The following is a 26,339-nucleotide window of genomic DNA, read 5'->3' on the forward strand; positions in this document are numbered from 1 at the left end:
TCCTCCTCATTGGTGAGCTTCTTGTTCCTTAATGTGACCCAGTTCCCCACTCCACTTCCCACGTTCCTGTCAGAAGTGCACAGGAACCAGTTGCCCCAGGAAGTTGGTTTTAAACCCTTCTCTTTCTTGCTGAGAAGTATATCTGTGCCTGAATAAAGTCTGTATTTTTGTTTTAGTACACCATGTCATGTAGACATTTTGGATGTGCTTCATGAAGTTGAGTCAGATATTACCTCAACACTAGGTTTGACAGCTGCCTGTAGCCTGATAATACAACTTCTAGGAAGGGGGGAAGAAGGAAGAGTGGTACTACCATAAACGTGCTCTGTAGAGTTGTAAAGGTTCCCTACACTGCTGAGGTTAGATCGGCAAAAGAGGTGGCTCGGGTGTGTTAGAAAGCTCTGGTGGGTTGCATATCCTAAACCAGCGCTTCCCAACTGGTGTGTCCCACAGCTGTTACAAAATGGGTTATAGGGTGGGAAGAAATGGCCCTGGAGTTGACAGGTAGAACACAAATGTCAGGAGAGAGTACCTCCTAGGGAGGTAGTATCATTAGTTCACCTAGGTGTGCCATTCAAATGTTTTCTGTGCACTATGACCTGTAAAGATTGGGAGCATTTCCTTGAAAAAGTTGCTCTTATAGCCAAGTATCTTTCTACCTTGGAAAATAGAGCTGGTAGGTCCTTTCTATAGGGTGCTGTGGAGAGGTAAGGATAACAGATTGAGGCCATCTGTTCTGTGTGCTGGAAAATACCTCCAAAGTTTTTGGGAACTATTTCTTGCTTCCAGGCAGTTCAATTAAGGATGATTCCATCTCCTGGCTTCAGGGGCTACATGGGCATAGGGTTTCCAGGTTTACCAGTGAAAAGTCAATCCCTTGATTTTTGTTGAAACTATTGGGAAGGAGCCATTTCAAATAAACCTGCTAAGTGTCTCAGCTCTTCGTATGCAGCTCACTGTGTTGTTTTTGTCTGCCATCTTCCTCTTTCTGGATCAGTATCCCTATCAGTAAAATGGGTTGGTCAGACCAACACGTGATCTATGGTTTCCTCGTGGCTCTGCCATTTGTCTGAAGGGTCAGATATAATGCAGTTTCCTGTCTAACAAAGGACTACAAATGCTGCAGTTTGTTCTTTATTTTCAGACTGAAGTCAGCTAGAGGCACACAGCAAAGCGAGTACAGAAGGATGCTTAGTCCCATATGAAGTACAGATGGGGTGGGGCTTTGAGGCAGCTGGCTTCTCAGGCATAGGTGGTGACATACTGGGGCCCCATATTCCCAAAGTAGGAACGTTCCCACTCACTCATGAGCTCAAAGTGCACAGGCCGATGACAGAAATTGCAGGCAGCCATAGACACATCCTGGAGGGGCAGCCCCACCTCACTCCAGGCTACCAGCAGCTTCTCTAAAAGGTGGTAAGGGGTGGGGAAGGAAAGAATTGGTTAGACAAGGTCTTACTAACCTCTGTGTCGTGATACAGATATGCCAAGATAATGATCCCCTCAAACCTCTATGATACCTTGTAACGAGAAGTAACTCCTGTCTACTCAATTGTGTGCTATGAATAATGTATAAACGATTGGGAAGCACTCATTTGACATAATTTAAAGCTGTACTAACCTGGCTTGGACCACTCCTAAGTATAGGACATGCTGCAACCCAAGAAGTGAATCCATCAGAAAACAGCCTAATGAAGATGACAGTGACAGTAACCATACAGTGTCATCATTTGTGACCTTTGAGTCTGGGGTGGGCAGTGTTCCTGTACTAGGGGGGAACCTAGAGAAGAGAACCTGACCCCATTGTTGGAAAAGCCTCAAGTGTGTGCTGCCGGGGCTCTGTCCTTGACTTTGTTTTTATGCTTACTCCCTGGGAGATCTTGTTTAGTCCCATGGCTTTAAACACCATTTATATGCTGATGATTCTGAGCTTTTCATCTTAGCCCAGACCCCTATTCTGAATTCTAGACTTGTATATCCAGCTGCCTTTCTGTATCTCCACCTGACTGTCTAATCAGCATCTCTAATTTCACATGAGCAGAGCTGAGCTATTGATCTCTTTACCTTCCACCAAGTCTACTCTAGTTTCATCCTTATCCATCTCTAAGTTGATGGCAAATCTAGTTGTTTAGTCCAAAAATTTTAGAGCCATCTTATATTTTTCTTTTTTGCTCTAACCACACATCTCATCTATCAGCAAGTAACCATTGACTTTACCTTCATAATTTAGATCACTTCTCATCACCTCTAATACCATCATCAGGTCTGAGTCATTATCCTCTCTTACTTGTAGTATTATAGTAGCCCCCAAATGGATCCCTACTTCCACTCATTCTCTCTTTGTCTATTCTCAACATAGAAGTCAGACCAATTCTGTTAAAACCTGAGTCAACTCTGTCACTCCTCTGCTCAAATCCCTCAAAAGGCCATCTATTTCAGAGTTAAAAGCCAAATTCCTTCACAATCTGGACTCACATTTCCCCTCACTATTCAGTTTTTGCCTTTTGTTTACACCACTGCATCCACACTCCTCTCTTCTTTGTTCCTCAAGTGTAGAAGAATACTCCTGTAATAGGATCTTCCCTACCTTAGTCTATTCCTTCTGCCTAGGATGACCTTCTCCTTGATATCTGCCCAGCTAACTCTGTCACCTCCTTCATAGCTTGGCTCAAGTGTCACCACAATGATCTCTACCCTTAACACTCAATGCACAACCTTCTTCCAAACCAGCCCCTCCACACCTATATTTCCTATTCCCTTATCCTGCTTTATTTTTTCCATAACACTTAAAACTACCATGCTATATGCATTGCTTATTTTTTTAAAGTTTTTTGGCTATCTCCTTCCACTAGAATGTAAGCTTCAGAAGGACAGTGATTTTTTGTGTCTGCTTTGTTTACGACTGGATCCCCAGCACCTAGAACAGTGTCTAGCAAACAGTAGGTACTCAATAAATACTTGTTGAAAGAATGAATGAAAGGATGACTAAGTCTAGAAGATAAAGGAAGTAAGCCAGAGGAAGGAGTGAGGGAGGGCGTTCCAATAAAAAGGGAGCATTATTAGCAAAACATGAAAGGTAAGAAAGTAGAGCAAAACAAGGGAATTTTAAGTTACTCAGTGTAGCTGGAAAAAATAAAATGAATGTGGAAAAGAGGTGAGGGCCTAGAACTCACCATGTTTGAGGCACTGAATGCCATGCTAGGGGGCTTCAGCTGTTCTACAGGCCAGTGATCTCCAAATTCTGGACTGTACATTCTATCAGTATAAACATTTTTTTAACACATGCTTCCAATCTATATATGTTTTTTATATATGGACACATGTATCATTATCAGTCTAAATGTTAAAGATCAATATCAGTAATGCCTAATTTCCTATTTTTAAGATAAAAAAGAAACACAAAATTCTAATGAGCCCCCTCACCTAATGGGTCATCTTGCATACCTCACATTGGAAACCACTGCTCTAGTCCAGACAAATAGGAAACATGAAAAGGTTTAAGCAAGGGAAGTATATAGTCATATGTTTAGAAAAATCCCTCTGATGGTCACTGTGGACAAAAGATTAGAAGGGATCAAGAAAGAAGCAGGAAAATTAGAAATTACATTGACATGTCTTTAAAATTGGCAATAGAAAAAACAAATTTGAGAGAGACTAGCAACCATTTGCAGGATTTCAGGATGGGTTGACTAGAGAAGGAATGATGGAGTCATGGTAAATGCCTCTCATATCTCTTTCCTGCAAAAGCTCAGCATGAATGGACACTCAGAGAACCAAGAATACTGAGGGCTCTACAATTGAAGACCAGAGCAATGGAGAGGACTGAGCAAAAGGTCCAGGAGTCTGGATCATCAACTCAGGCAGTAGACCTAGTGGTTATGACTGTGGTGGTAGAGACAGACTCCACAGTTCAAATCCAGTAGCTGTGTGACCTTGGACCAGTTTCTATATATTTTTGTGCCTCAATTTCCACACATATAAAAGGGAATTGCTAATAATGGCATCTCAGCCTCATGTGTATTAGATGAGTTAATACATGCAAAGAGTTTAGAACAGTGCTTGGTACATGTTAAGTACTTAATAGATGTTGGCTAGCATTATTTGATGTTTTTAAATGAATGGCACCTACCTATCTTGTCTTCATTGAACTCTTATACTACCTATGCTCCAGACAAACAGAATGACTGTTGCCAGTGCATGTCTTGTGTTTTCCTATCTCTAGGTCCTTGCTCATGGAATTTCCTTATTCTGGAATGTCTTTGCACTGTACCACATGTACTTCAAGTTGCAGCACAAGGACTTCTTCACCCACAAAGCATTCCTGATTCATGCTTCCTACTTTCTCTAGCCATAAGTGCTCACTCTTCCTCCAGCTCCCAGAGCACTGGAGCTCATCATACTGGACCAGTACTGTCTATGTCTGTCTCATTTTTTAGACTGTCAACTGCCTATATGTGTTTTGTCTAACTGACTTAGAATGAATACCTGCTCTATTCCAGACCATGTGATGTGCTAAAAACTGCATTCAATGGGAATCTGGTAAACTTGAGGTAAATTGACTAAACTGGCATCATTCAGGATAAAACCCAGGCTATTCAGTAGCCCAACAAATCTCTCAATCCAGTCCGTCTTATGTTGTCTTTGTAGACTCATAGACTGGCACTCCCTTCTTCCACTCCATTCCTACTACCCTACATTTCAGTAACACCTGTTTATTCTTGATATATCTCAAGCAGCTTTGCACCATTCTCTTTGCCTTTCTTTATGCTCTTCCTTCCCCAAGGAATACCACTTCCATACTGTTTCTTCTTTTGGTTCAGTACCACTCACCTTATAAAACTCAGCTCACGTGTCACCTCCACTAGGAAGCCTGTCTTGAATCCTGCATGTTGGGTTTGGCCTCTTCTCTCTGCACCCACAACTCTCTGATGTACTGTCTTCATTGAAATTTGATAACCCCTTAAAGTCGTTGTTTGTGTCTGCAATGGCTCACCTGAACTGGAGCCTAGGGACTGTTTCTTATCCATTTATTACTAGTATAGGGTCTGGCACACAATATGTGTTCTAGAAATATACTTTTAAATTAAATAACATTCATTCCCTCAAATTCTTCAGATCCTGGGGCTGAAGGGAAAGAGAGTGCTCTAGAGACCCATATTGAGGACTTACGCACAAAGTCTTCCATCATCTGAGGGCTGTGGTGGGGAGAGGGTGCCAGGCGCAGCAGTTCTTCGCCCCGGGGAACAGTTGGGTAGTTGATGGCCTGCACATAGATACCATGCTTGGAAAGCAGGAGATCACAGATCTTGCTGTTCAGTGCTGCATCACCCACCTGGGCTCAGGAGAAAAGCCTGTCAGTATCTGCTACCCTTGCCCTACTATCACTAGTTCAATTAAGCAGGTGGAGGGAACCAGAACAATGAACATCACTGAATTTTGGGACAGAGGTTTTTTTGTTTTTTGTTTTTTTTTTTGTTTTGTTTTTCATAAGGGGCTTAGTGGCAGCTCCAGAATTTCTATCAAGGAGTTTCTCAGAGGCAGCAATTAAATTTGAAGGGGTTGGGATGAAGGTGGTGTAGGCACCTTGTCTTGAAGCTGTTTGCAGAGCAAGCACACTGGTTTTACCTAGATAGTATGTTAATTTGGGGTGGTTCTAGGTAAGAAGATGAACTCCCCAAGCTATCTCTGGGGTGCTGTCATTGGCTTAATTAAAAAAAAAAAGTTCAAAAATAGTCTTTCCCAATTTCCCCAATATTTCCCAATATCCCCGCAAAAGAATATTGGCTTAGTCCAAGCAGTGACTATTTCTTTCTCATCCATAAAACGTCACAAAAAAGTATCCTTACTACACCCTGACATACTGACACACACAAATGGACATTATTTAAAAAAAGAAGTAGTGAAAAAAATAAAAAGAAGTAGCAGTTCATTTTCAAAGGCAGTAAACAAACATGGTTGAAAATCCAAAATAGCACTTTGTCCCATGGTTTTTGACTTTCTGTTTTCTGAGTTTTACTTAAAATCTTACTAAGAAATATGTTCCACATCATATCCATATTATACATACACACATACATATATGTGTGCATATATACATATATAGAACTAAAACATTTCTCACAAAATACTACCTTCTCCATGTGTGATGTATGCCAACATTTTCAATTCTATTTTTTTAAATTTTTAATACCAGTCATAACTTACTAAACTGATTTTGTGACCCAATAATGGTCTTGATCCATAGTTCCAAAAGCACTGAATTATAGGTCATGGGTACCCAATATTGTGAGGGTCAGGACGGTCTAATAATCATGAGATAATAGCTAATGCAAAAAAAGAGGTGACTAATCCAGAATGGCTGATAATTTTTCAAAAAGGGTAACATCCAGGTGGTGGGTATTGTAGAGGGCACGGATTGCATGGAGCACTGGGTGTGGTGCAAAAATAATGAATACTGTTATGCTGAAAAAATAAAAAATTAAAAAAAAAGGTAACATAGCTCAAAATAAGGAGGGTAGTTAACAGGAAAGTAAAAGGTTGATAAGAGAAGCAGGTGTTGGTTTGCTGGGTGTGGGAAGGTTCCAAGAAGAGATAAGTGGGTAGGGCAATGGTTGGGGGGGCTCTCACCCGGATGGGGATGATGTGGCTGGGGCAGGGGATGACAGGAAGGCCCCTGTCCATTAGTAGTTGGCGCATGTGCTTGACATTGCGCTGGTGGGCTCGTCTCAGGGCTTGGCCCTCCTCTCCCTTGAGTAGCCTCACAGATTCCAAAGCCCCAGAGAGCACCATGGGAGGCAGTGAAGTGGTAAAGATGAAGCCGGCAGCATAGGAACGCACCATGTCCACCAAGTCATGGGTGCTGGCGATGTAGCCACCCACACAGCCAAAGGCCTTGCCTGGAGACGAGGAGGAGTAGGATATGACAGAGCCCATAATTAGTCTTTAGAGGAACAGGATCATGTCCAGATAACACAAGGATGCGCACAGAAGCTAGAGTTCCAGACTCCTGTCCCAGGCCTCTGCTTATCTCTCTTGTCCATGACAAGACAGACAGCTGATAACTCTGCTGCTTTGAGATAGGACTTTCAAGGCCTGCAACATGCAGTGACTAGATAGGCAGTAGCTGGGTGGGGACCTTTAGCTGCTTAGGCCCAAAAGTGGAACTAAGATGAAGCTTGGGAATGGAGTGGGGGAGGAATTTAGAACCACGTCTCTCCAGGTACTGACTTAAACTTGGCTATTTGGCCCTGCTTAGGGTTCTTCTCTAAAAACCCTCCCAGACTTTCTCAGCAACTCTGCAGTGGGGTAGGAGTGGACAGAGGGAATCCAGGAGAACCATAGCCTGAGGCTATGAATTTTACCCAAATAACTTCTACAGCTTCGGGGAGGAGGGAGGAAAGGGTCTTACAGGGGCCTCCTTTCTGGTTTATATATAAGGGCATCCCAAGGCACTCACTCACCAAGAGTTCCAGAGACAATGTCAATCTTGTACATAATTCCATCACGCTCCCCAATCCCAGCACCCCGGGACCCATATAGTCCTACAGCATGAACCTCATCCACGAAGGTCAGAGCCCCATACTGGTGGGCCACATCACATAACTCCTCAAGGGGACAGATGGCACCTGAGAAAAGCCAAGAAATAGAGGTAGGAGATCACAACCTTTCCCCAGCCCCATCTTCAGTGTGGAATTTGTGACCCATAGCTACTTTGGGTTGGAAAGGTAAAGGGTGTGTGTAATCACTTGGGACTATTTCAAACCTCCTTAAATATGTTTACTGCATCCACTTCATGCCCACTCAAGGCGTTTGTGTGTGTGCATTTTCCCTAGTTTGTAATTAAGCCTTGCCTTTCTGTTTTCCTATGTTTACTTCTGACAATATCTGTCCTCTTGTTCAAGCCATTTTCCAGCCTCTCTTTGCTTCCTCCCCATCCCTCAAGTTTGTGTATTTCTACTTAGGATTGGCACTAGCCCATATGATACCTTTGTTTTAATAAATTCAAAAATGTAACTTTTTGCTCCAGGTTAATGCAGTCCTGATTTCAGATTCAATTCATCCCCTCAGGCAGGTACTTTTGGAAGCCTTGTCAATATCTTTATACTGCACTGGTCCTCCCTGTTTCTATCTTCCTGGATCTCTGTCACTATCCCCCCACCCTTTTTTTCCATAGCCCTTTCCATTGTTATTTCTATGTCTCCATTTTTCCTGTCTCTGCTTTTGTTTCTCTCTTTCCTTTTTCCTTTCCCTCTCTCTTTTTTCTCTCTTCCTTTCCCCCCTTCCTTCCTTCTCTCCATCACTTATCTTTCTCACTGTTTTTGTCCCTTTGTGTCTACATCTGTGACTATCCCTTTGGTTCAGACTTGTTTCCCTGTACCTTGTGTCTCTTTCTGAGTTTCTTTGTGCCCCTGTCTTTTTGTCTTTTATGTGTCTCTGTGAGAGGGCATTTCTCTCTCATCTCTGTCAATATTGTTACCTGAGGGAACCCTCCCACAGGCTCAGTCTCAATGTATTGAATGAAAGAGAATTAGAAGTACTCTGTTCACTCCTCACCATTTTTCATACAGATTTACCATTTTCCTATGCTATTCTAGATGTCTTCTATGCTGACAGATGTTTATAAGGTCTTCAAATGGCTGTGAATCTCATATGTGGCCTTTTTGGCAACTCCTGCATATACAAGAACTCATACCTACTGTCAATCCCCATCTGAAAAATGCTGAGGTGCAGGGAGTTGGAATATAGAATAAAATTCTTCAGGTGGAAACAGGGGCTCCAAACCAGGATTAAAGAATGTGAGCAACCCAAGATAACATGAGGGGCAAAAAATCACTGGAGGTGGAGCTTGAGACAAAGAGTGAGATAGCTCAAGCATCATTTCAATGGAAGAAATTTAGCCCTAGAATTGATAGTTTAAGTACTGTCTACCAACAAAATAAGGAGACATTCATTTGTAAATGTAAGGAAGTAGAATGATCACAACATGGTTTTCACTATTATGATATTTACTTAGATTATAATAAATGGAATGACTTTCATTGTTTCTAATTCTTACAACCAGATATTTTATGTTGGGGAAAACTGAAGCTCAAGGAGTTGAAGATCATACAGTGAGTAAGTGCCAGAGGTAGGATTTGAACCCAGGTCTCTTTCACTTGAAAACATGTTTTGATTCCAATGTTTCATACTGGACCCTGAAAAAAACTCCCAGTGGTTTTTGAAAATTTTCATTGCAGAAACCAGACACTAGAATGATTGATTTGCACATCATTTCTAATGGAGGGAGTGTTGTGTGAAGGAATTGGAGTTGGAGGAATTGGAATCATATGTTCTAGGGTACAGATTGGAATGTTCTAGGGTACAAATACTTTGGCACCAATTTACTGAGTCAACCAAGACAAGTTGGGTGCTGCTTCTGAACTTCAGTTTCTTAATCTGTAAGATCAGTATAATAGCTGCCTTTGGCATTTACCAGTTGTATGACCTTGGGCAAGTTACTTGACTTGTTTGTGTCTCATTCTCCTCATGTAAATAAATAGAAATAATAATAGCACCTGCCTCATGGAATTCTTGTGAAGATTAGGTTAAAAATACTAATATTTTGCTTGGCATATAAACAAATTCTATACATGTCAGTTATTATCATTGTTATCGTAGTTTTTATGATATACATACCATCCATGGAGTGAACAGTCTCAAAGGCCACAATTTTGGGTGTCTTAAGGTTGGACTCCTTTAGAAGTTTCTTCAGGTGGTCAGGGTCATTGTGCCTGAAGACAAACTTGGCTGCTCCACTGTTACGAATACCTTGGATCATTGAAGCATGATTGCCTGCATCTGAGTAAATCTCACACCCTGGAGAACCAGATACATATTCGTTAAGCTTCTGTTCCAGTATTTCTGCTTGGCAGAGAGCTGGCCATCCCTCCCTTTAAAGACTCTGTCTGCTTCCTTCTCCTCTGAAGCCTTTGTGACACCTCTTCCTCCCTTGAAATTCTGACCCCTACACACTTCCCTTCAGTCATTTCTAAGCCTGATCTGACACTGACTATCTTGGGGTGGAGGAAATTTAAATTCCCAAGAAGCTCTAGAGTTTCTTGACAGGGTTTAGGTTCCTACTCCCAGATACATAAGATCAAGCACTGGAAAAGAGTTTATTCAAGGGAATGGGACTAGACCTGTTGACTTGGACTGATAATAGTTTCTTCCTGATCTAGATGAAATCCCACCTCTTCTAGGTAGCATCCATCTGCTTATAGTTACAGGATGGATACTTAACAGATTTTCCATTTGACTCATACGTTCATGGCATGTCAGGGCAGAATGGAACACTAGCGAACATAGAGTCTAGCTCCTTACCTGTTATAAGTGAGGAAACTAAAGTCTACAGAGGGGAAGACCTTTCTCTAGGGCCTGAGGAATGCAGGGCTTTTCACTGAACAGATGTGGTAGGGCAGGTGGAGGTGGGAAATTGGTGGAAGGAATTGATTCTTGGCTCCCCCAAAATTGCACTGAAATCAAGGAACTGTGGCCTTTCATTAGAGTAAGTTGTCATTTCTAACTGAGGAAATCAGGCATGACTTCCTAGAGGACCTGCCATGAAGGAAAGTAGACTGGGAGTTTCCTGAGACCAGGAATCATGCATTTTTATTGTTGTTAATGTAAGAAGATGTTATTTGAAGAATGCATTATATAGTGTAGTTCCAGTGAGTTAAGCATATGGCTATTCCCATATGCTTCTACAAATACCTTTACAAACACTTATATCTTAGTGAAAGAAGATGTTCCTTGAAAGATGCATTATACGCAGTGTAGTTTGAATGAGTTAAACACTCTGCTATTCCCATCCACTTCTACACATAAGTTTACAAACACTTACATGTTCATGAAAGATGTTATTTGTAGTTTTTATTTGTATTTCCCTGATGATCTGTGATGCTGAGCGCCTTTTTATATGTCTGCTGTCCATCTGTATGTCGTCTTTGGAAAAAATGTCTATTCATGTCTTCTGCCCATTTTTAAATCGAATTATTAGTTTTTTGGGTGTTGAGTTTTGTAAGTTCTTTATGTATTTTGGATACTAACTCTTTATCAGATATGTCATTTGCAAATATCTTCATTTCATAGATTGCCTTTTACTTTTGTTGATTATAAACTACCAACACTGAAACGGAAGAAATAGAAAACTTGAACAGACCAATAACCAGTAATGAATTTGAATCAGTAATGAAAGAACTCCCAACAAAGAAAGGTCCGGTGCCAGATAGCTTCATAGGTAAGTTCTACCAAACATTTAAAGAAGAGTTAATTTTTACTCTTCTCAAACTATTCAAAAAAATTGAAAAGGAAGGAAAGCTTCCAAATTCATTCTATGAGACCAGCATTACCCTGATACGAAAACCAGATAAAGACTCCACTAAAAAAGAGAATTAAAGGCCAATACCCCTCATGAACATAGTCAGAAAAATTCTCAGTAAAATATCAGCAAACCAATTCTAACAATGTATTTAAAAATATCATTCACCATGATCAAGTGGAATTTGTTCCTGGTTTGCAAGGGTGCTTCAGTAAGTCAATCAATGTGATATACCACATTAATAAAAGAAATGAAAAGAACCAAGTGATCATTTCAAAAGATGCAGAAAAAGTATTTGACAAAGTACAACATCCATTCATGATAAGAACTATCGACAAAGTAGGTTTAGAGGGAACATCTCTCAACATAATAAAGGCCATATATGAATAACCCACACGCAATATCATCCTCAATGAGGAAAAACTGAGAGCTTTACCTGTATGGTCAGGAATAAGACAGGGATGTCTACTCTCACCACATTATTTAACATAGTGATGGAAGTCCTAGCCATAGCAATCAGACAATAAGAAGAAATAAAAGGAATCCAAATCAGTAGGGAAGAAATGGAATTTACATGATTTTCACATGACATGATGTTCTATATAGAAAACCCAAAGACTCCACCCCAAAATTGCTAGAACTGTTAACTGAATTCAGTAAAGTCATAGGACACAGATAAATGTACAGAAATCTGTTGCATTTCTATACACGAATAATCAATCAGCAGAAAGAGAAATTAAGGAATCAGTCTCATTTATAATTGTACCAGAAACAATAAGAATCCCAGGAATAAACCTAACCAAAGAGGTGAAAAGACCTGTACTCTGAATACTATAAAACACTGATGGAAGAAATTGAAGACAACATGAAAATATGGAAAGATATTCCACGCCCAAATATTGGAAGAAAAAATATTGTTAAGATGTCTATACTACCTAAAGCAACCTACACATTCAATGCAATCCTTATCAAAATATCAACAGCATTTTTCACAGAGCTAGAACAAACAATCCTCAAATGTGTATGGAACCACAAAAGACCGTGAATAGCCAAAGCAACCTTGAAAAAAGAAAAGCAAAGCTGGAGGCATCACAATTCTGGACTTCAAGTTAGATTACAAAGCTGTAGTGATCAAAGCAGTATGGCACAGGCAGAAAAATAGACACACAGATTGATGGAATAGAATAGAAAACCCAAAAATGATCCCACCACTGTATGGTCAATTAATCTTCAACAAAGCAGGATAGATATCCAATGGGGGGAAAAACCAGACTTTCAACAAATGGTGTTAGGAAAACTGGACGACATGCAAAAGAATGAACTGAACCGTTTTCTTACAACATACACAAAAATAAATTCAAAACAGATTAAAGACCTAAATGTGAGACCTGAAGCCATAAAAATCCTAGAGGAGAACATAGGCAGTAACTTCTTTGACATAGGGTATAGTAATTTCTTACTAGATTTGTCTCCTGAGGCAAGAGAAACAAAAGCAAAAACAAACCATTGGGACTTCACCAAAATAAAAAAGCTTCTGCACAGTGAAGGGAATAATCAACAAAACTGAAACGAATCACATGTTTTATCTTTCTATCTCTGGTACCCAGTACAGGTTTAAGTACCCAGTAGATGCTAAGTAAACATTCACTGAATGGATGGATACACAAATTACTGATATATAAGTGAGCAAATGAATATATTACTGAATGAAAGAGTGAGAGAAGGGGTATCAAAGATGAGGCTAGAAGCTAGATTATTGAGGGCTTTGGAATCCATGATAAAAAGTTTGGGTTTGTTCCTAAGGGCAATGGGGATATATTAAGTTTTGGGCAGGGGGTAACAAAGATAGGTTTGCCTTAAAAAAACATTATTCTGACTGCTGTGAAGAACAGAATATAGGAGGGCAAGAGTGAAATCAAGAAAATGATGTTGTGGGTGCCTGGGTGGCTCAGTTGGTTGTCTGCTTTGGCTCAGATCATGATCTTGGAGTCTCAGGATTGAGCCCCGTATCAGGCTCCCTGATCATCAGGGAGTCTGCTTCTCCCTCTCCCTCTGCCCCTCCCCACCTGTGTTCTTTCTCTCCTGCTCAAATAAATAAATAAAATCTTAAAAAATAAAATCTTAAAAAAAGAAAATTATATTTGTCTAGGCTAGAGTAATGGCAGTAGAAACGGAAAGAAGTTTAATTCTAATGGTTGAGGAGGATCTTCACTGAAAAATTCCCAAAGAGGTTGGATTTAATTGGGGTTATGTGTGCTCTCAGAAAAAGTTTCTGGAGGCAGTGGGAATGTTTACAGTGTGCTGAAGAATCAATAGGAAGTCAGGAAGTAGATAGCAAGTGTGGAGACTTCTCTCAAACAGTTTTTTGTTATAGGAAGGAGAGAGATAGGGCAGTAGTTAGAGAGTGATGAGAGGACCTTTTTTTTCTTTAAGATAAAAGAGACTTTAACATGTCTGAAGAGGGGAGGCTGAAGACACAAGGAGAGAAGGAAATGATAGATCAAGGTTCCTGAGGAGGCAGAGGGGACTGAGACACAGAGCACCAGGAAAAGTATTACTCAGCAGAAAGAAAGGCACCTCTTTCATTGTGACAGGAGAGAAAAGGTGAAGAGAGGACGTGTGGGGATGTTTGTGAGTCTGTAGGTAGTTTGCATCAAGGATTTGAGGACATTGCTACTTGAGGACTTCTATTTTCAGTGAGGAAGGAAGTGAAGTTATTTGCTGTGGTTGAGGGTAAGGTGGAAGGGTGAGAAGGCTGGGAAGAATGGGGGTTTGCAAAAGTGCCCTGGAGATTTGGAAGGCTGACTTTGGAAACAGGGTTGCTAGACAGCATAGAGGACCTGGTAAAGGTTGGGGACCATGAAGTTTTAGTGGCTCCCACCTGTAATTATATGCACCTAGGATTGACATGGTGAAGGTGGAGAGTTATATTCATCCGTGGTTGGAGATGTGACGGAATGACAACAGGCATATGAATTAAGGACATTATTGGCTAAAGAGTGGGAGATTGGGAAGATCAGGTCCAGATGGGATCCACTATACAAGGAAGGGATTGACTTTAGGCAGAAGAGATACGCCTTCAAATTGTAAAAGGAAAGAATGAAATAAGTATAGGTGAAAAATCAGATAAGTTTGTAGGTTTGATGTCTTTAAGTTAAAAGAGTTTCTCTCTGATGGCTTCTGTTTTCTTTGTGATATGAGATGTGAGGTTATTTGCTGATAGTGAAGAAGGAGATAGTCACAGGTTTTAAAAGAAAAGAATATTTGGAAAAAAGCTAATATAGGGACATAAAAGAACTATTTATGGGTGTTTGGAGCCCAGGTGAGTTGCGGGGAGAGGTGATAAATTTATGGTGTTACCCTTCTGTGAGTTTGGGCAATGTTCCTTAGTAGTATTCTTCAGCCTAACTGAAGAAGGGGAGAAATGAGAGAGATGTAATCATCCAGTGTTGAGGATATATAAAGTGGGTAAGAAGGAAGAGCAATGAGATCAAGTGAACTCAGAATAGAAGGAAAAGATGATAAAGGCAGTGAGACTGCATGCTGTAGTTCAAGATACCAACCCTGAACAGAACTTACCTGGCAGGATCTTTGCCAGGGTGAAGAGGGTAGAGTCATTGGCCACAAAACAGGAAGAGAAGAGCAGGGCTGCATCTTTTTGGTGCAGCTCAGCCAGCTCCTGCTCCAGCTCCACATGAAACTTACTGGTACCTGAAATGTTGCGGGTACCACCAGCTCCAGCTCCATGACGCTGCAGAGTCTCCCTGGCCAGGAGAAAACAGAGGAAAAACTTGGAGATGGAAAAACCCTTTTCAGGCACTAAGGAACTGGGCAGGTTTCTCTTCAATGATGGAGGTCAGTGTTTACTTAGTGATCCTATATGAGTTGTGTTCTATATAATCAAGTAGAGGGTAGGATGGAGACAATGAGGATGCGTGGGTCCTCCTTCTCAGGCTGATGGCACTCAGGGATGGGGGGAGAAGCTAGGTTGAATTTGAACAGCTCTAAGACATTCTAGAGGAGGTCACACAGTATCTCTGGCAATTCTCATTCTGTCCCCAGAGTAAGAGCTCATGGAAATTGCTTGGTCTTCCGTCTTTTCCACAGAACTGGACAATCAAGAGTTTGGAAATCATGGTTTGTTGACTGACATGGTTCATATATGAGGATTAGATATGCTGGAAGACCATGTACAAAAGGGGTGGTAGGTGGTAGGTTTCCACTGCCAGCTTTGCCTTTCCCTTCCATGTGTGGCTTTGATTCTTCTCTGTTTGTGTCCCCACAGCTCATGCCCCAGATCTTACTACTCACTGTGTAGCTTGCAAAACCTGAGGGTGCCGGCTCATGCCTAGGTAGTCATTACTACACCAGACAGACACATCCTTTGAGGCCATAGATGCCTCAGAGAAGTGTTGGGCAAAGGGGTATGCATCAGCCCAGCGGTTTACAATCTTGAACACACGGTAGGTGTGGTCCTGTTTCTTCTCCATGATCTTATGCCTGAAAAACTGGTCATAACCAAAAACATGGTTTCCTGCAGAAGTAGAGATGGAGATGAAAATAATTTATTTTTAAATCACTTCCTGAGTAGTCCATATTTTATCCATGCTGTTGATTTTGAGTTCTCCAATTCTCTTTTCATTTATTCATTTATTTGATCAGTCATTAACTTACCGAGCCACAGTAATTCTCCACTACTTCATTCAATCATCCCTTTGCTTTCTCACTTGCTCATTCACTCAGTAAATTATTCATACATTCACTCTGGCTTCCTACCCCTGGTAAGGCCTCCTCTCTTTTTCTAAGGTTATTGTGCTATCATTCTTGCTGAAATCACTACTTCTAGTTTCAGTGGAAAGAGTATCAACAGATCTGGTTTCTAGGTATTGCTCTGTCTCTTCCTAGTTATGTGACATTGAGTAAGTCATGAACCCTTTCTCTTAGTTTTAATTTCCTCATATGTAGAATGGGGCTAATAATACCTTCTTGAAGAATTGTGAGCATTTGATGACAAACAGAACGTCATGTAGCTGAACTAATGTTTGGTGCATAGTAGTATTATTATAATTATAGTAGTAGTAGTAGCTAATATTTAATTCTATTATTATAACCAATATTTAATAAGCACCTATTATATGTAATGCCTTATCTTGGGAACTTTATAAATATTATTTCTTGTAGTCCTCACAATAACCCTGTGTGGAAAGTATCATTAGTATCTCCATTTTACAGTTGAGGAAATGGAGGCGTAGATAGGTTAGTTAACTTAACCAAGGTTATACAGCAAGTAAGTGACCTACAAGCAAGTGACCTAGTGTTTACTTTTAAAACTGCTATTTACTGCAAAATGGAGCAATATTATTTTGGGGATAAATTGAAATAATGTATGCCAAAGGACTTGTTAAACTCTAGAACTCTATACATGAGACAGAAATCATGATTGTTGCAGATGACAAGTTATGTGGTAGGGATATAAACTGGTAATATCTTTGCTGCAGGGATGTTTGGAAATATGTATCAAGAGTTTTTAAATGCAAATACTGGCATACCTAGAGAAATATTTGCAGCATTTTTAAAAGAAAAAAATGATTGATATCCAGAACTAATTTTTTAAAAAACCTCTGAACAATTGATGTGCCTGGGTGGCTCAGTTGGTTAAGCATCTCCCTCTTTTTTTTTTAAGATTTTATTTATTTATTTGACAGAGAAAGAGATTGCAAATAGGCAGAGAGACAGGCAGAGAGAAAGGGGGAAGCAGGCTCCCTGCCAAGCAGAGAGCCTGATGCAGGGCTCAATCCCAGGACCCTGAGATCATGACCTGAGCCAAAGGCAGAGGCTTAACACACTGAGCCACCCAGGCTCCCCAGTGTCTGACTCTTGATTTTGGCTCAGGTCATGATCTCAGGGTTGTGAGATTGAGCCCCAAATCAGGCTCCTGCTTAAGATTCTCCCTCTCCTGCTAACCCCACCCGAGTTCTCTCTCTAAAAAATAAAACAAAACAAAACACAAAAAACTAAGAACAACAACAAAAACTTCTGAAAACTTATTGTGAAAATTTGTCAACCCAGTAGAAAAATGGACAAAGAATATAAACAGAAAAGTCAATAAATGTAGAAGATGTTTAATCAAGGAAAACCAAACTGCAAAATAAAATTTTCACTGATACCGATAAAGATTTAGAAGTTTGATAAAATCAAGTCCTAGAGAGGGTGTGAGAATATGGATACAGTCTTTGATAACTGGTGCACGACTTTGGAGGGCTAATTAGCAATATTTATTAACATTGAAAATGTACACAACCTTACACCCTAAGAATTTTCACCTATTAATGCTTTCCCATAGAAAAAAAAACTGACCTATGTGCATGAAAAGTTACATTGAATATTGTTTGATGCACCACTGTTTGTAATAGGAAAAGTTGGAAGCAACTCAATAGGGGAATAGCTAAATAATCTCTAGTATATTCATACTGGGTCTATAATACTGTATGTTATCTTTGATGTATGTAAAACCAACATATACTATAAACCAGAGCAAAGCACAAGAAAAAAATAACCTGAATTACAGATGCTTGATTAACTGAATGATGCTGCATCCATGCTACAGAACAAACTTCAACATTAATAATTATTATGCATCTCTATGCCTAGGGACATGGAAAGATGCCCATGATATATTGTTAGGTAAACAAAGGAAGGTAACAGAACCAGTAGAATAAAATCACATTTCTCATAAAAACGTGTGTGGAAGGAAGCATAGGAGGTGTGTGTATGTGTGTGTGGTTAGTTATGGAAAAATATCCAGAAGAAAATATAAATAGTTAATGGTGGATGGTGGAACTCTGAGTGATTTAAATTTCCTTCTTTATATGTTCCTATATCTGTTGAAAAATGCTTTACAATGAGTCATTTTCCTTTTCTATTAGAAAAAAAGCCAAATTCCATTATGAAAACTGAATATAAACGCATACGAGAAAGGGGAAAAAGCTGTCTGTAAAGGATGAGTTTTTGAGGGAAGCATGGAGAAGAAATAATAGGAATAAACCTAGTATTTAATGAGGGCTCAGAACAGCTAGAAACACTTCCATAAATCTAATTTTATTTCTTCCTCATGTTAACCAGCTGGGGCAAGCATTAAAATTTCACTAAAGGGAAGTGACTTACTTGCCAAAACACATTGATCCAGCAAGTGCCAGCATTGAAATTTAAACCCAGATTCCCTTTGGTTCTAAAGCACTTCTTTGCCATTTCCCCTACTGTTTCAAAAGCTCCTTGAGGACTCCTTCCACATTGCAACTCCCCTTTATTTCCACTTCAACAAACTCACCAACCATGTTGTTCTGAATCTGGTGTGTGACCTCTGAAATTAGGTCTGGCTCCTGGAGATTGGAGAGTGGCTTTCTCAAGCTGGTTGAGGCCAGGGATCTGGGCAGGTCTGACAGAGAGTGAGATTCATTGGCCATGAAGAGAAGGGAGAAAAAAAAGAAAGCATGTTCTGTCTTCTTTAAACTCCAATACAACATGAAAATTCAAGTTTATGAAGTATAGAAGACTATGGAGAGCAGAAATATTCTGTCAAGTGAGCCCCTACTCACCTCCCAAAGAGGAAACTTCTGTGTCAGGACACCTTCCATAAGATGCTACATTTTCCCCGTTAGAATTTTCCCTTGGGTAAAGCAACTGGGGCAGCCACTCTGAATCTTGTACTTGGGAGATACATGCAGGGCAGTGTACCTTGTTCTTCTTTTCTGAATGTCATTAAAATTCAAATTTGAAATTTTCACCTTTAATGATATCCCAAAAGGGCCTATGAAAAATGTCAACAGTGTGGCCCTATTTCAAGTGTGATCATCTTGAATAGTCTTCACCAATTGAGTTGACCTGGGGCTTCATACCCTTCTAAAAGATGTACCTGCTTCCAACACTTACTCTTTCATGCAAATCCAGATTGTTGTATAGTGGTATTGCTTAAATGTGGGAGCCCAGACTGTTGGGATCAATTTAGCCACTTGGGAGAGAGGAGGTAGAACTCTAGAGGGATCATTTTAAACTAATGGTGTAAAGTTACAAGAGCCTATACATGTATGTGTGTTGGGGAGGGTACATTTCAGTGCACTGGCTAGGCTATTGCCTACCATGGTCCCCTTGGGAACGACTGGACTTCCCATCATGGGATGTATACTAGCTGATCTAGGATTAATTAGCCTAGCTCAGGACTGTAATGAAGTGAATTCAAGCATTAAGAGTAGAGCCTGGGTAAGGTGGCACTTGACTCCAACCTGTCTTGAAAATCTTCACGTCTTCCTGGACTTCTGGAGCTGCCTTCTGCACAATCTTGCTCTTCCCATCTTGGAGTTCTGACAGCATAAAGGGACAGTGGCTCTTGGCCCAAGATGGAGAGTCTATGCAAAGGTAAGAGAGTAAGTGGCAGTGAATTTCTAGCCATAAGTTTAGTTTAACAATGATTACTAAGACCTACTGTATCCCAAAGCTCTTTCTCAGGCTATGATAGAGATATAGAAATGGAATGGATGAGTGTGGTCCCTGTGCTAGGGGAGCTTCTAGGCTGGCAGAAATGGCATACACTGAAGATACATTATGAACAATGTTGGGATGAGATGGAGGACATGGGCTATGGAAGTCTAAAAGAGGGAGGGGACATGACCCAGAATTGGAATTGAACAGGCTGGATGGAGGTTTAGACAAGCTTCACAGAGGAGATGATGCCCTAGTTAGGTGTCATATGAGAAATATGAGATACTCTGGTAAAGGGTAATTGTGAGGGTCATTTGACAGGAGCAAAGACACAAAAGCTTGAGATTATAGAGTTGATCAGGCAATTTTAAGTAGTATCAGCATGACTGGAGTATATAGAGTGTGAGGAGCATGAGAGTGAGACTCTTGAGAGATACTGGCAGAAGTTGGAACCCTGGTGTTTTTTGGGACCATCTCATTTAACCTTGACACTTTTCACATGGACCTTCTCATTTATTAGGCAATGATGGCCAGTATTACTTGGAACTTTTTTTCCAGGACCCAGACATTCTCCCCCATTTGCCAGAAACTTACCTCCTCCAGCCTTGGTTGCCTTAAGGTGGATTTGAGAACAGGTTGGTCCTTGGGTGGCCAGGATAGGACAGCGCCCAATACCAAACAGGAACTGGTGACTCTTAAGCATCTTGCCCAGGGGTCCTGTGTGGCCCCGGGCAAGGACTGGACAGCACTGTAGCAACAGGGCTGCTGCTACCATCTTGAGCCTGAAGTCCTGAACAAGATTTGGAAGAGATAAGAATCCATCATGAAGGCCTGGCCAAAAGCCAAGGGTCATTCCTATGTTTGACCCTTTGCCTTTAGCTTTCCACCCAATGCAAACTGCTCTCTCCAGAGATGCCCGTATTGTCCTTCCATGGTAAGAACTTTTCCCAATATCAAAATGTACTGATAGGGCATCAGGAAGGAAGAAATGAGACAATGACCATTAGACAATGGGGTAAAGGAAAGAGTTCCAACTGAAGGTCAGAAAGCCTAAATTCTCATTCAGACTCTGCCGCTGACCCCTTCTATGATGATGAGGATTACTGAAGTGTGATTGTATGCAGCAGGATGAGAGCTGATAACCCACTAACTCTTAAGTTAACACTTAAGGCTAAAAAGTCTTTCTAAGAATGTTGGCCTCAGTCAAGTTAATATTCAGCCTGCAAATGCAGATGGATGCCATTGGCCAGGGCTCCTGAGACTTAAAAGTATTTACTGAGCAGGCCCAACCAGAGAGGGAAAAGGAGCTTGAGGCCACAGGTGCCAGTTTAAGTAGATTCAGCAAATAGGACAAAAGGGCAGGCCCTAAGCCATACAGGCCATATGCCACCGGACTGGTATTTTGTTGCTTTTGAACTTGCTCCTGGATTTTTTAAAAGGACAGTTAGAGGGGATGAAAACAAGACCCAAAGGGTCTAGGAAACAAGTCTAGGCACTAATGAAAGAGGCAGAGGATAAGACTGAGAGGAGAAAGGACAGAGAGGAGATCAGAAAAAAAGATAACAAATACCCATAGTAGGCATTCAATAAATATGTGTTGAATTTGGGAGTAAGTTAATGCATGAATAGGGACTGAAGTAAAGGAAAGAAAGGAAGGGTAGGGAAAGAGTCAGGAAAAAAGAGAAATTGTGAAAGATAAAAGGAGGAAATTGAGAGAGAACAAAGGCATAGTGGTAGTGGTGAAGTTAGAAGAACAGAAATTGTGGGAAAGAAACAGATCAATAACATAGGGAAAGGGGATAGGTTCGTGATATAAATAGGGATAGGAAGACTGATCTGGAAAACCAGAGGAAAAAAGGATGATGGGAAATACAAAAGGATAAGGAAAGAGACTTAGATGAGAGAGAGAGTGACAGACCAGAGGTAGAGGCAGAGACAGGCAGAGGGACACAAAACAGACATGCGGAGAAATCAAGGAACATACAGGAATATACAAAGACTCAGAAAACTAAACAACAGAGAGGAGGAAATCCAGCAGGAGCAGAAAGTCAGTCAGGCACAAAGATAAAGGATAAATGCTGCCAGAGATAGTGGGGGTGGGGGAGAGCAATACTGAAGAGTTAGGGTAAGAGGAGATCGACCCTACTGAGGGAGTTGAAAGAGAGAGACTGGGCAACAGAGAGAAGGGAATAGAGACAAAATCAAAGTATAGGAATGGAGAGGTGGTTAAGGTGGGTTAAGGGTTGGAATGAGGGAGGGCTAAGAGATACAAAGAGAAAGACAAAGAACAAGAAGGAGAAATAAATTAAAAGGAAAAGGGAAAACTGGAGATCCAACGTCAGAGGGTGAGACAAAATATAGAACAGGATAATAAGAGAGATATGGGAGAATGTGGGAAGACTAAGGCCCTGGCACCATCAGGAGAGCTACTGAGTAGAATCTAGCAGCACCTCTAGTATACAAGACATTATATTGTAAGGGAAAAGTAAACAGGAGGAGCTCATGGCACTGTCCTCATATGGCAACCTCCTTCATTTCTTATAGAGCAATACCCCTTCCCCCAATGCACAAAGCAATCCTTTCCCCTTGTTCATCCAAGAGGATTCTCCCCCCAACATTAACAGGCTGTCAGAGGAGCGTAAGTGAGTGTGTGGGGCAGGGTGAATTTAGGAAAGGCCAAGGGGTATTGAAAAAAACTAAATGAAACTCATATTAAGTCTTTAGGACAATGTCTGGCACATAGTAATTTTTCAATAAATGTTAGCTTTCCATACTTCAATTTCAGCTTCCCTGTTGGATGTTCTTGGAAAGCCACTTCCCCTCTCTGGGTCTTAGCTTTCATCAGCTGTCAGATGTAGGCTACTTATGCCTACTTCAAATGGTAAGTAATTAATTGGATCCAATGCCTACACCACACGTGGAGATAATGGTTTCCCTTCCCCTGCCTGCGTGCAAAGGCCAAAGGGCTTAGGGCTGAGTCTGCAGACCACAGATAAAGCTCCCAGTATTTATCACCGTTGGGGTCTGACCACTCCCTTAGCTGAGACCAGGGTGTGGGAGAGAAAGAGAGCTCTTTTCTAGAATCATGTCTAAGCATCTGGCCGGGGCTGACTCTGGCAATATGTGGTAAGGATGGATGGATTACCCAGTGAAAGACAGACAAAGAAGATGGCCAGGTTCCAGGCTCCTGCAAACTCCCTTCCCCAACATCAACACTGACAACAATAATGACAACAGTGGGATATGTAATGGGAAAGAAAGCCCGCAAGAATGAAAGCAGAGTCCAGTCCTGCCTTGGGATGGTGGTAGATTAAGGCCTATTCCCACCCCATGTATAGCTCAATACACTCATCATCTCTAAGGAACTTTCAGCCATGATATTCTCAGGGACCCAGAAAAATACAGACTACGTTTTGTTAAATTATCAAGTTCTTTCAAACTTCAATTTCAATTTCTCTGCTCAGATACTCCTTTCCTCAGATTTGCCCAGCTCCACCCACTCTGCCTGCCCAGCTTTATGATCCATAATCTTGCAGTCCAGTTGTCTTCACCTCTGTTTCCATTCCATCTCACTACTTATAATAGTGGGATTAGAGTGAGTAATTGAATCAAGAAAGTATTTTAGGCAATTTAGGGCATTAAGAGCACAGCTTCTGAAGCCAGACACTTTTGAATCCTGGCTCCACAACTCACTAGCTCTGGGACCTTAGAAAAGTCATATCTCTTCTCTATACTCTATATCTGTAAAAAGTGAATAATGAAAAAGACAAACTACTTTACAGGGATGGTGTGAAAATTCAGTAAAATAATCTATACAAAGTGTATAAAAGAGTGCCTATCTTAAATACTGAAAACAATGTTAGCTATTATTTCTATTTTCTACATTTTCTATGTAGAGAAAGTGAAGGTACATTCAAGAAATGTACCTTCACTAGTCTGTACACCAGACTAGTTCTTAAAAATTAATACTTATTTCAATCCTGATTTTTGTCCTTATCCTATTACAATTTACTATGTGAACTTGGGCTCTGTACGTTCCCTCTCTGTGCCTCAGTTTCTCCACAGGCACTGGACTAGATAACTTCATATATTTCATTTGGTTCTAATAGTCAAACACTCACAGAGTACTCACTGTGTCAAACACTGTTGTAAATGCTTCACATGCATTGACTTATTCAATTCTCACAACAACCCTGTGAAGTAGACACTACTATTAGCTTTATTTCAAACCTGAGGAAACTGAGCCCCCCCAAAATTTGCAACCTGTCCAGGTCACAGAGCTAGTAAGTAAGAGAAGCCAGATTCAAACCTAAGCAATCTGGCTTCAGAGCCTGCTAACTTAACCACTATGGATCTGTGATTCAAATATTACTACATATTTTCTTGACTGAGAGCCTGACTCCAGACATTAATCCTTCTGCTGCACTAACAGGACCCTTTCTGGGACATTTGATTTTGGACTGTGACAAACGCCTTTACCAAAGGAACAAATTTCTAACTAAAATGGAGTTTCAGACACTGGTGAACATTTTCATTCATTCATTCATTCATTCATTCATTCCATTTAACAACTTATGCCCCATTGTGTGGCAATCTTTGCCAATGATTTTCATAAAACAATGTTTTCACCCAAAGATAGAATGGTGAAATTTCAGGCCGAGTGACAGATCATTACTTAAAGGTGTTCTCTGCACCTTAAAAATCCTCTTTCATGTCAGCAGCCAAACTGTAGTCCCAGAGATCAGAAGGGCCAACCACAACACTACCCCAACAAAGATCCAGAAACCACTCACTGCCATATTCCTTGCTCCCTCTCTCCCCTTTGTGGCCTGCTTTGCAAGAATCTATTAGGTCTGGAGGGGATGTGATCACTTTTCTTCAGGAACTGGATGTATCAAGACTTACTTCCCCTCCTAGCATCCTCTCACCATCATGGAAGAGTCAGAGAATTTTATATACTTCAATCATAGAATCAGAAATTTTTAGAAGACCACAAAATCAAAATTAGAAGACATTGTGGAGATTATAGGACAAGACTGCCCCCCCCCTTTTTTTTCAGAAAGTGAATGACTTGCCTAGGGTCTCAGAATGAATTAGGGTGAGAATACAAATTTATGGACTTTTAGCATAGGGCCCTTTTAGTGATGCAAAATTCCTTTTCAACCTTCTCTCCTTATTTATGGTAATCAACTCTCAAGTCCTTCAAATCTCTCTCTACCCAATTTATCATTTCCATCATCCCCATATTCCCTCAATTTTCTCTTCCTACCTCTGGTCCTCTAGGCACTGACCTACTGAGCTCTACCATAAGCTGAGCAGAGAGAAAGATTCAAAATGAGGGAGGAATGGAGAATTACTGGATGAAATACCAAACCAACTTTCTGGAAGATGGAGAAGGAAAGGAATAGAGAGACAGAAAGACAGAGACTGAGAGATGCAGTGTAGAAGAAAGAGAAAAAAAAAAAAACGATAGAGAGAAAAATATACAGACAGAACTCAGGCAAAGGAAAAATAAGAGAAAGTTAGAGGTCAGAGAGAGATGAAGTGAAGTGAAATATGAGAGGAAACAAGGAGGGGGGCAAGACAAAGGAAAGTCAAAAACAGGGAAAGCCAAAAAAGATATAAGGGGGGAAAAGAGAGAAAATGACAGACAGATTCTGAGGAACAAAGTCAGATCTAGTCAGGCCAGAGAGTCAGAATGTGCAGCCTTGAGGTGGGCAGAAAACTAGAAAGAGCACACCCAGGCTGAAAGCAACTCTTACCTGTTGCCCTGCACTGAGGACGAACGAACGACGGGTGGGTACTGTGGGTCAGGACCTGGCATTTATCCCTTCTCCCATGGCTCAGCTCCACCCTTCTCTCCTGCTGGCCAGGCTCTGCATTGGCCCTAAAGGTATCTCAGGCTTTTGCTAGAGATAAAACCTAGTGTAGTCCGCTGTCACCCAACACCCTCATTTAGCACTGCCTTTCCCCTGTTTTCTTTCTCTTCTTCCACTGGCATAGTAAAGTGAACTTGGCTGGGTTTTGGAATCAGATAATCCAAATATAGCTAGGGCACTTTGAGCAAAACCACCTCTTTGACTCTGGTTTCCTCAATATAAAATGTGGACAATAAAACTCAGAAACAACTGTAGCACAAGTGGGAATGGCCTCAAACAGGCAGCTTTTTTAGACAACATTCAGGCCATTGTAACAATTTAAAAACGTCATCTACAGAACAAAATTAGCACAGCGCCTGGTTCAAAGAAATAATAGCCAGTATCGACTGAGTGATTGCTGTGCACCAGACCTTTCACTAAGTATTTTACAGAGATTAATTTCGCTCACCCCAATAAGGACGTTATGAGATAGGTGCTATTATACTCATGTTACAGATGAAGAAACTGAGGCTCAGGGATGTGAAGTAAGCAACTGATAATTACCCAGCTAGTAAGTACAGAGCCCTACTGTGAACCCAAGCAGTCTGGTGAAGTTATACTCTAGAACTCACACTCTTTTAAAAGATTTT

General features: G+C 40.8%; 1 protein-coding gene across 1 annotated transcript; it reads right to left on the reverse strand.

The window, feature by feature from the left end:
- Positions 1-1,121: 1,121 nt before the first annotated feature.
- Positions 1,122-25,810, reverse strand: ALAS2 (5'-aminolevulinate synthase 2). The gene is made up of 11 exons (XM_032849911.1): positions 25,594-25,810; positions 20,426-20,621; positions 19,636-19,758; positions 18,684-18,791; positions 15,668-15,890; positions 14,936-15,120; positions 9,676-9,855; positions 7,461-7,625; positions 6,628-6,896; positions 5,170-5,332; positions 1,122-1,406 (listed from the first exon to the last, which is right to left on the reverse strand). Exons 2-11 carry the CDS (start codon positions 20,604-20,606, stop codon positions 1,243-1,245), a joined length of 1,761 nt encoding a protein of 586 aa, XP_032705802.1. The 5' UTR covers positions 20,607-20,621; positions 25,594-25,810; the 3' UTR covers positions 1,122-1,242.
- Positions 25,811-26,339: the final 529 nt, after the last annotated feature.

This window comes from Lontra canadensis, unplaced genomic scaffold (assembly GCF_010015895.1).
Source record: "Lontra canadensis isolate GAN:19392208 unplaced genomic scaffold, GSC_riverotter_1.0 scaffold259, whole genome shotgun sequence".
NCBI classification, from domain to species: domain Eukaryota; kingdom Metazoa; phylum Chordata; class Mammalia; order Carnivora; family Mustelidae; genus Lontra; species Lontra canadensis.

Coding starts and splice junctions, on each gene's coding strand:
- ALAS2 (XM_032849911.1), bottom strand. CDS start 20,606: ATGGTAGCAGCAGCCCTGTTGCTACAGTGCTGTCCAGTCCTTGCCCGG. Junction 9,856..14,935: donor CCTGGCAAAGATCCTGCCAG/GTAAGTTCTGTT, acceptor CTGGTTCTCCAG/GGTGTGAGATTTACTCAGAT. Junction 5,333..6,627: donor GCCACATCATCCCCATCCGG/GTGAGAGCCCCC, acceptor TCCTGAGCCCAG/GTGGGTGATGCAGCACTGAA.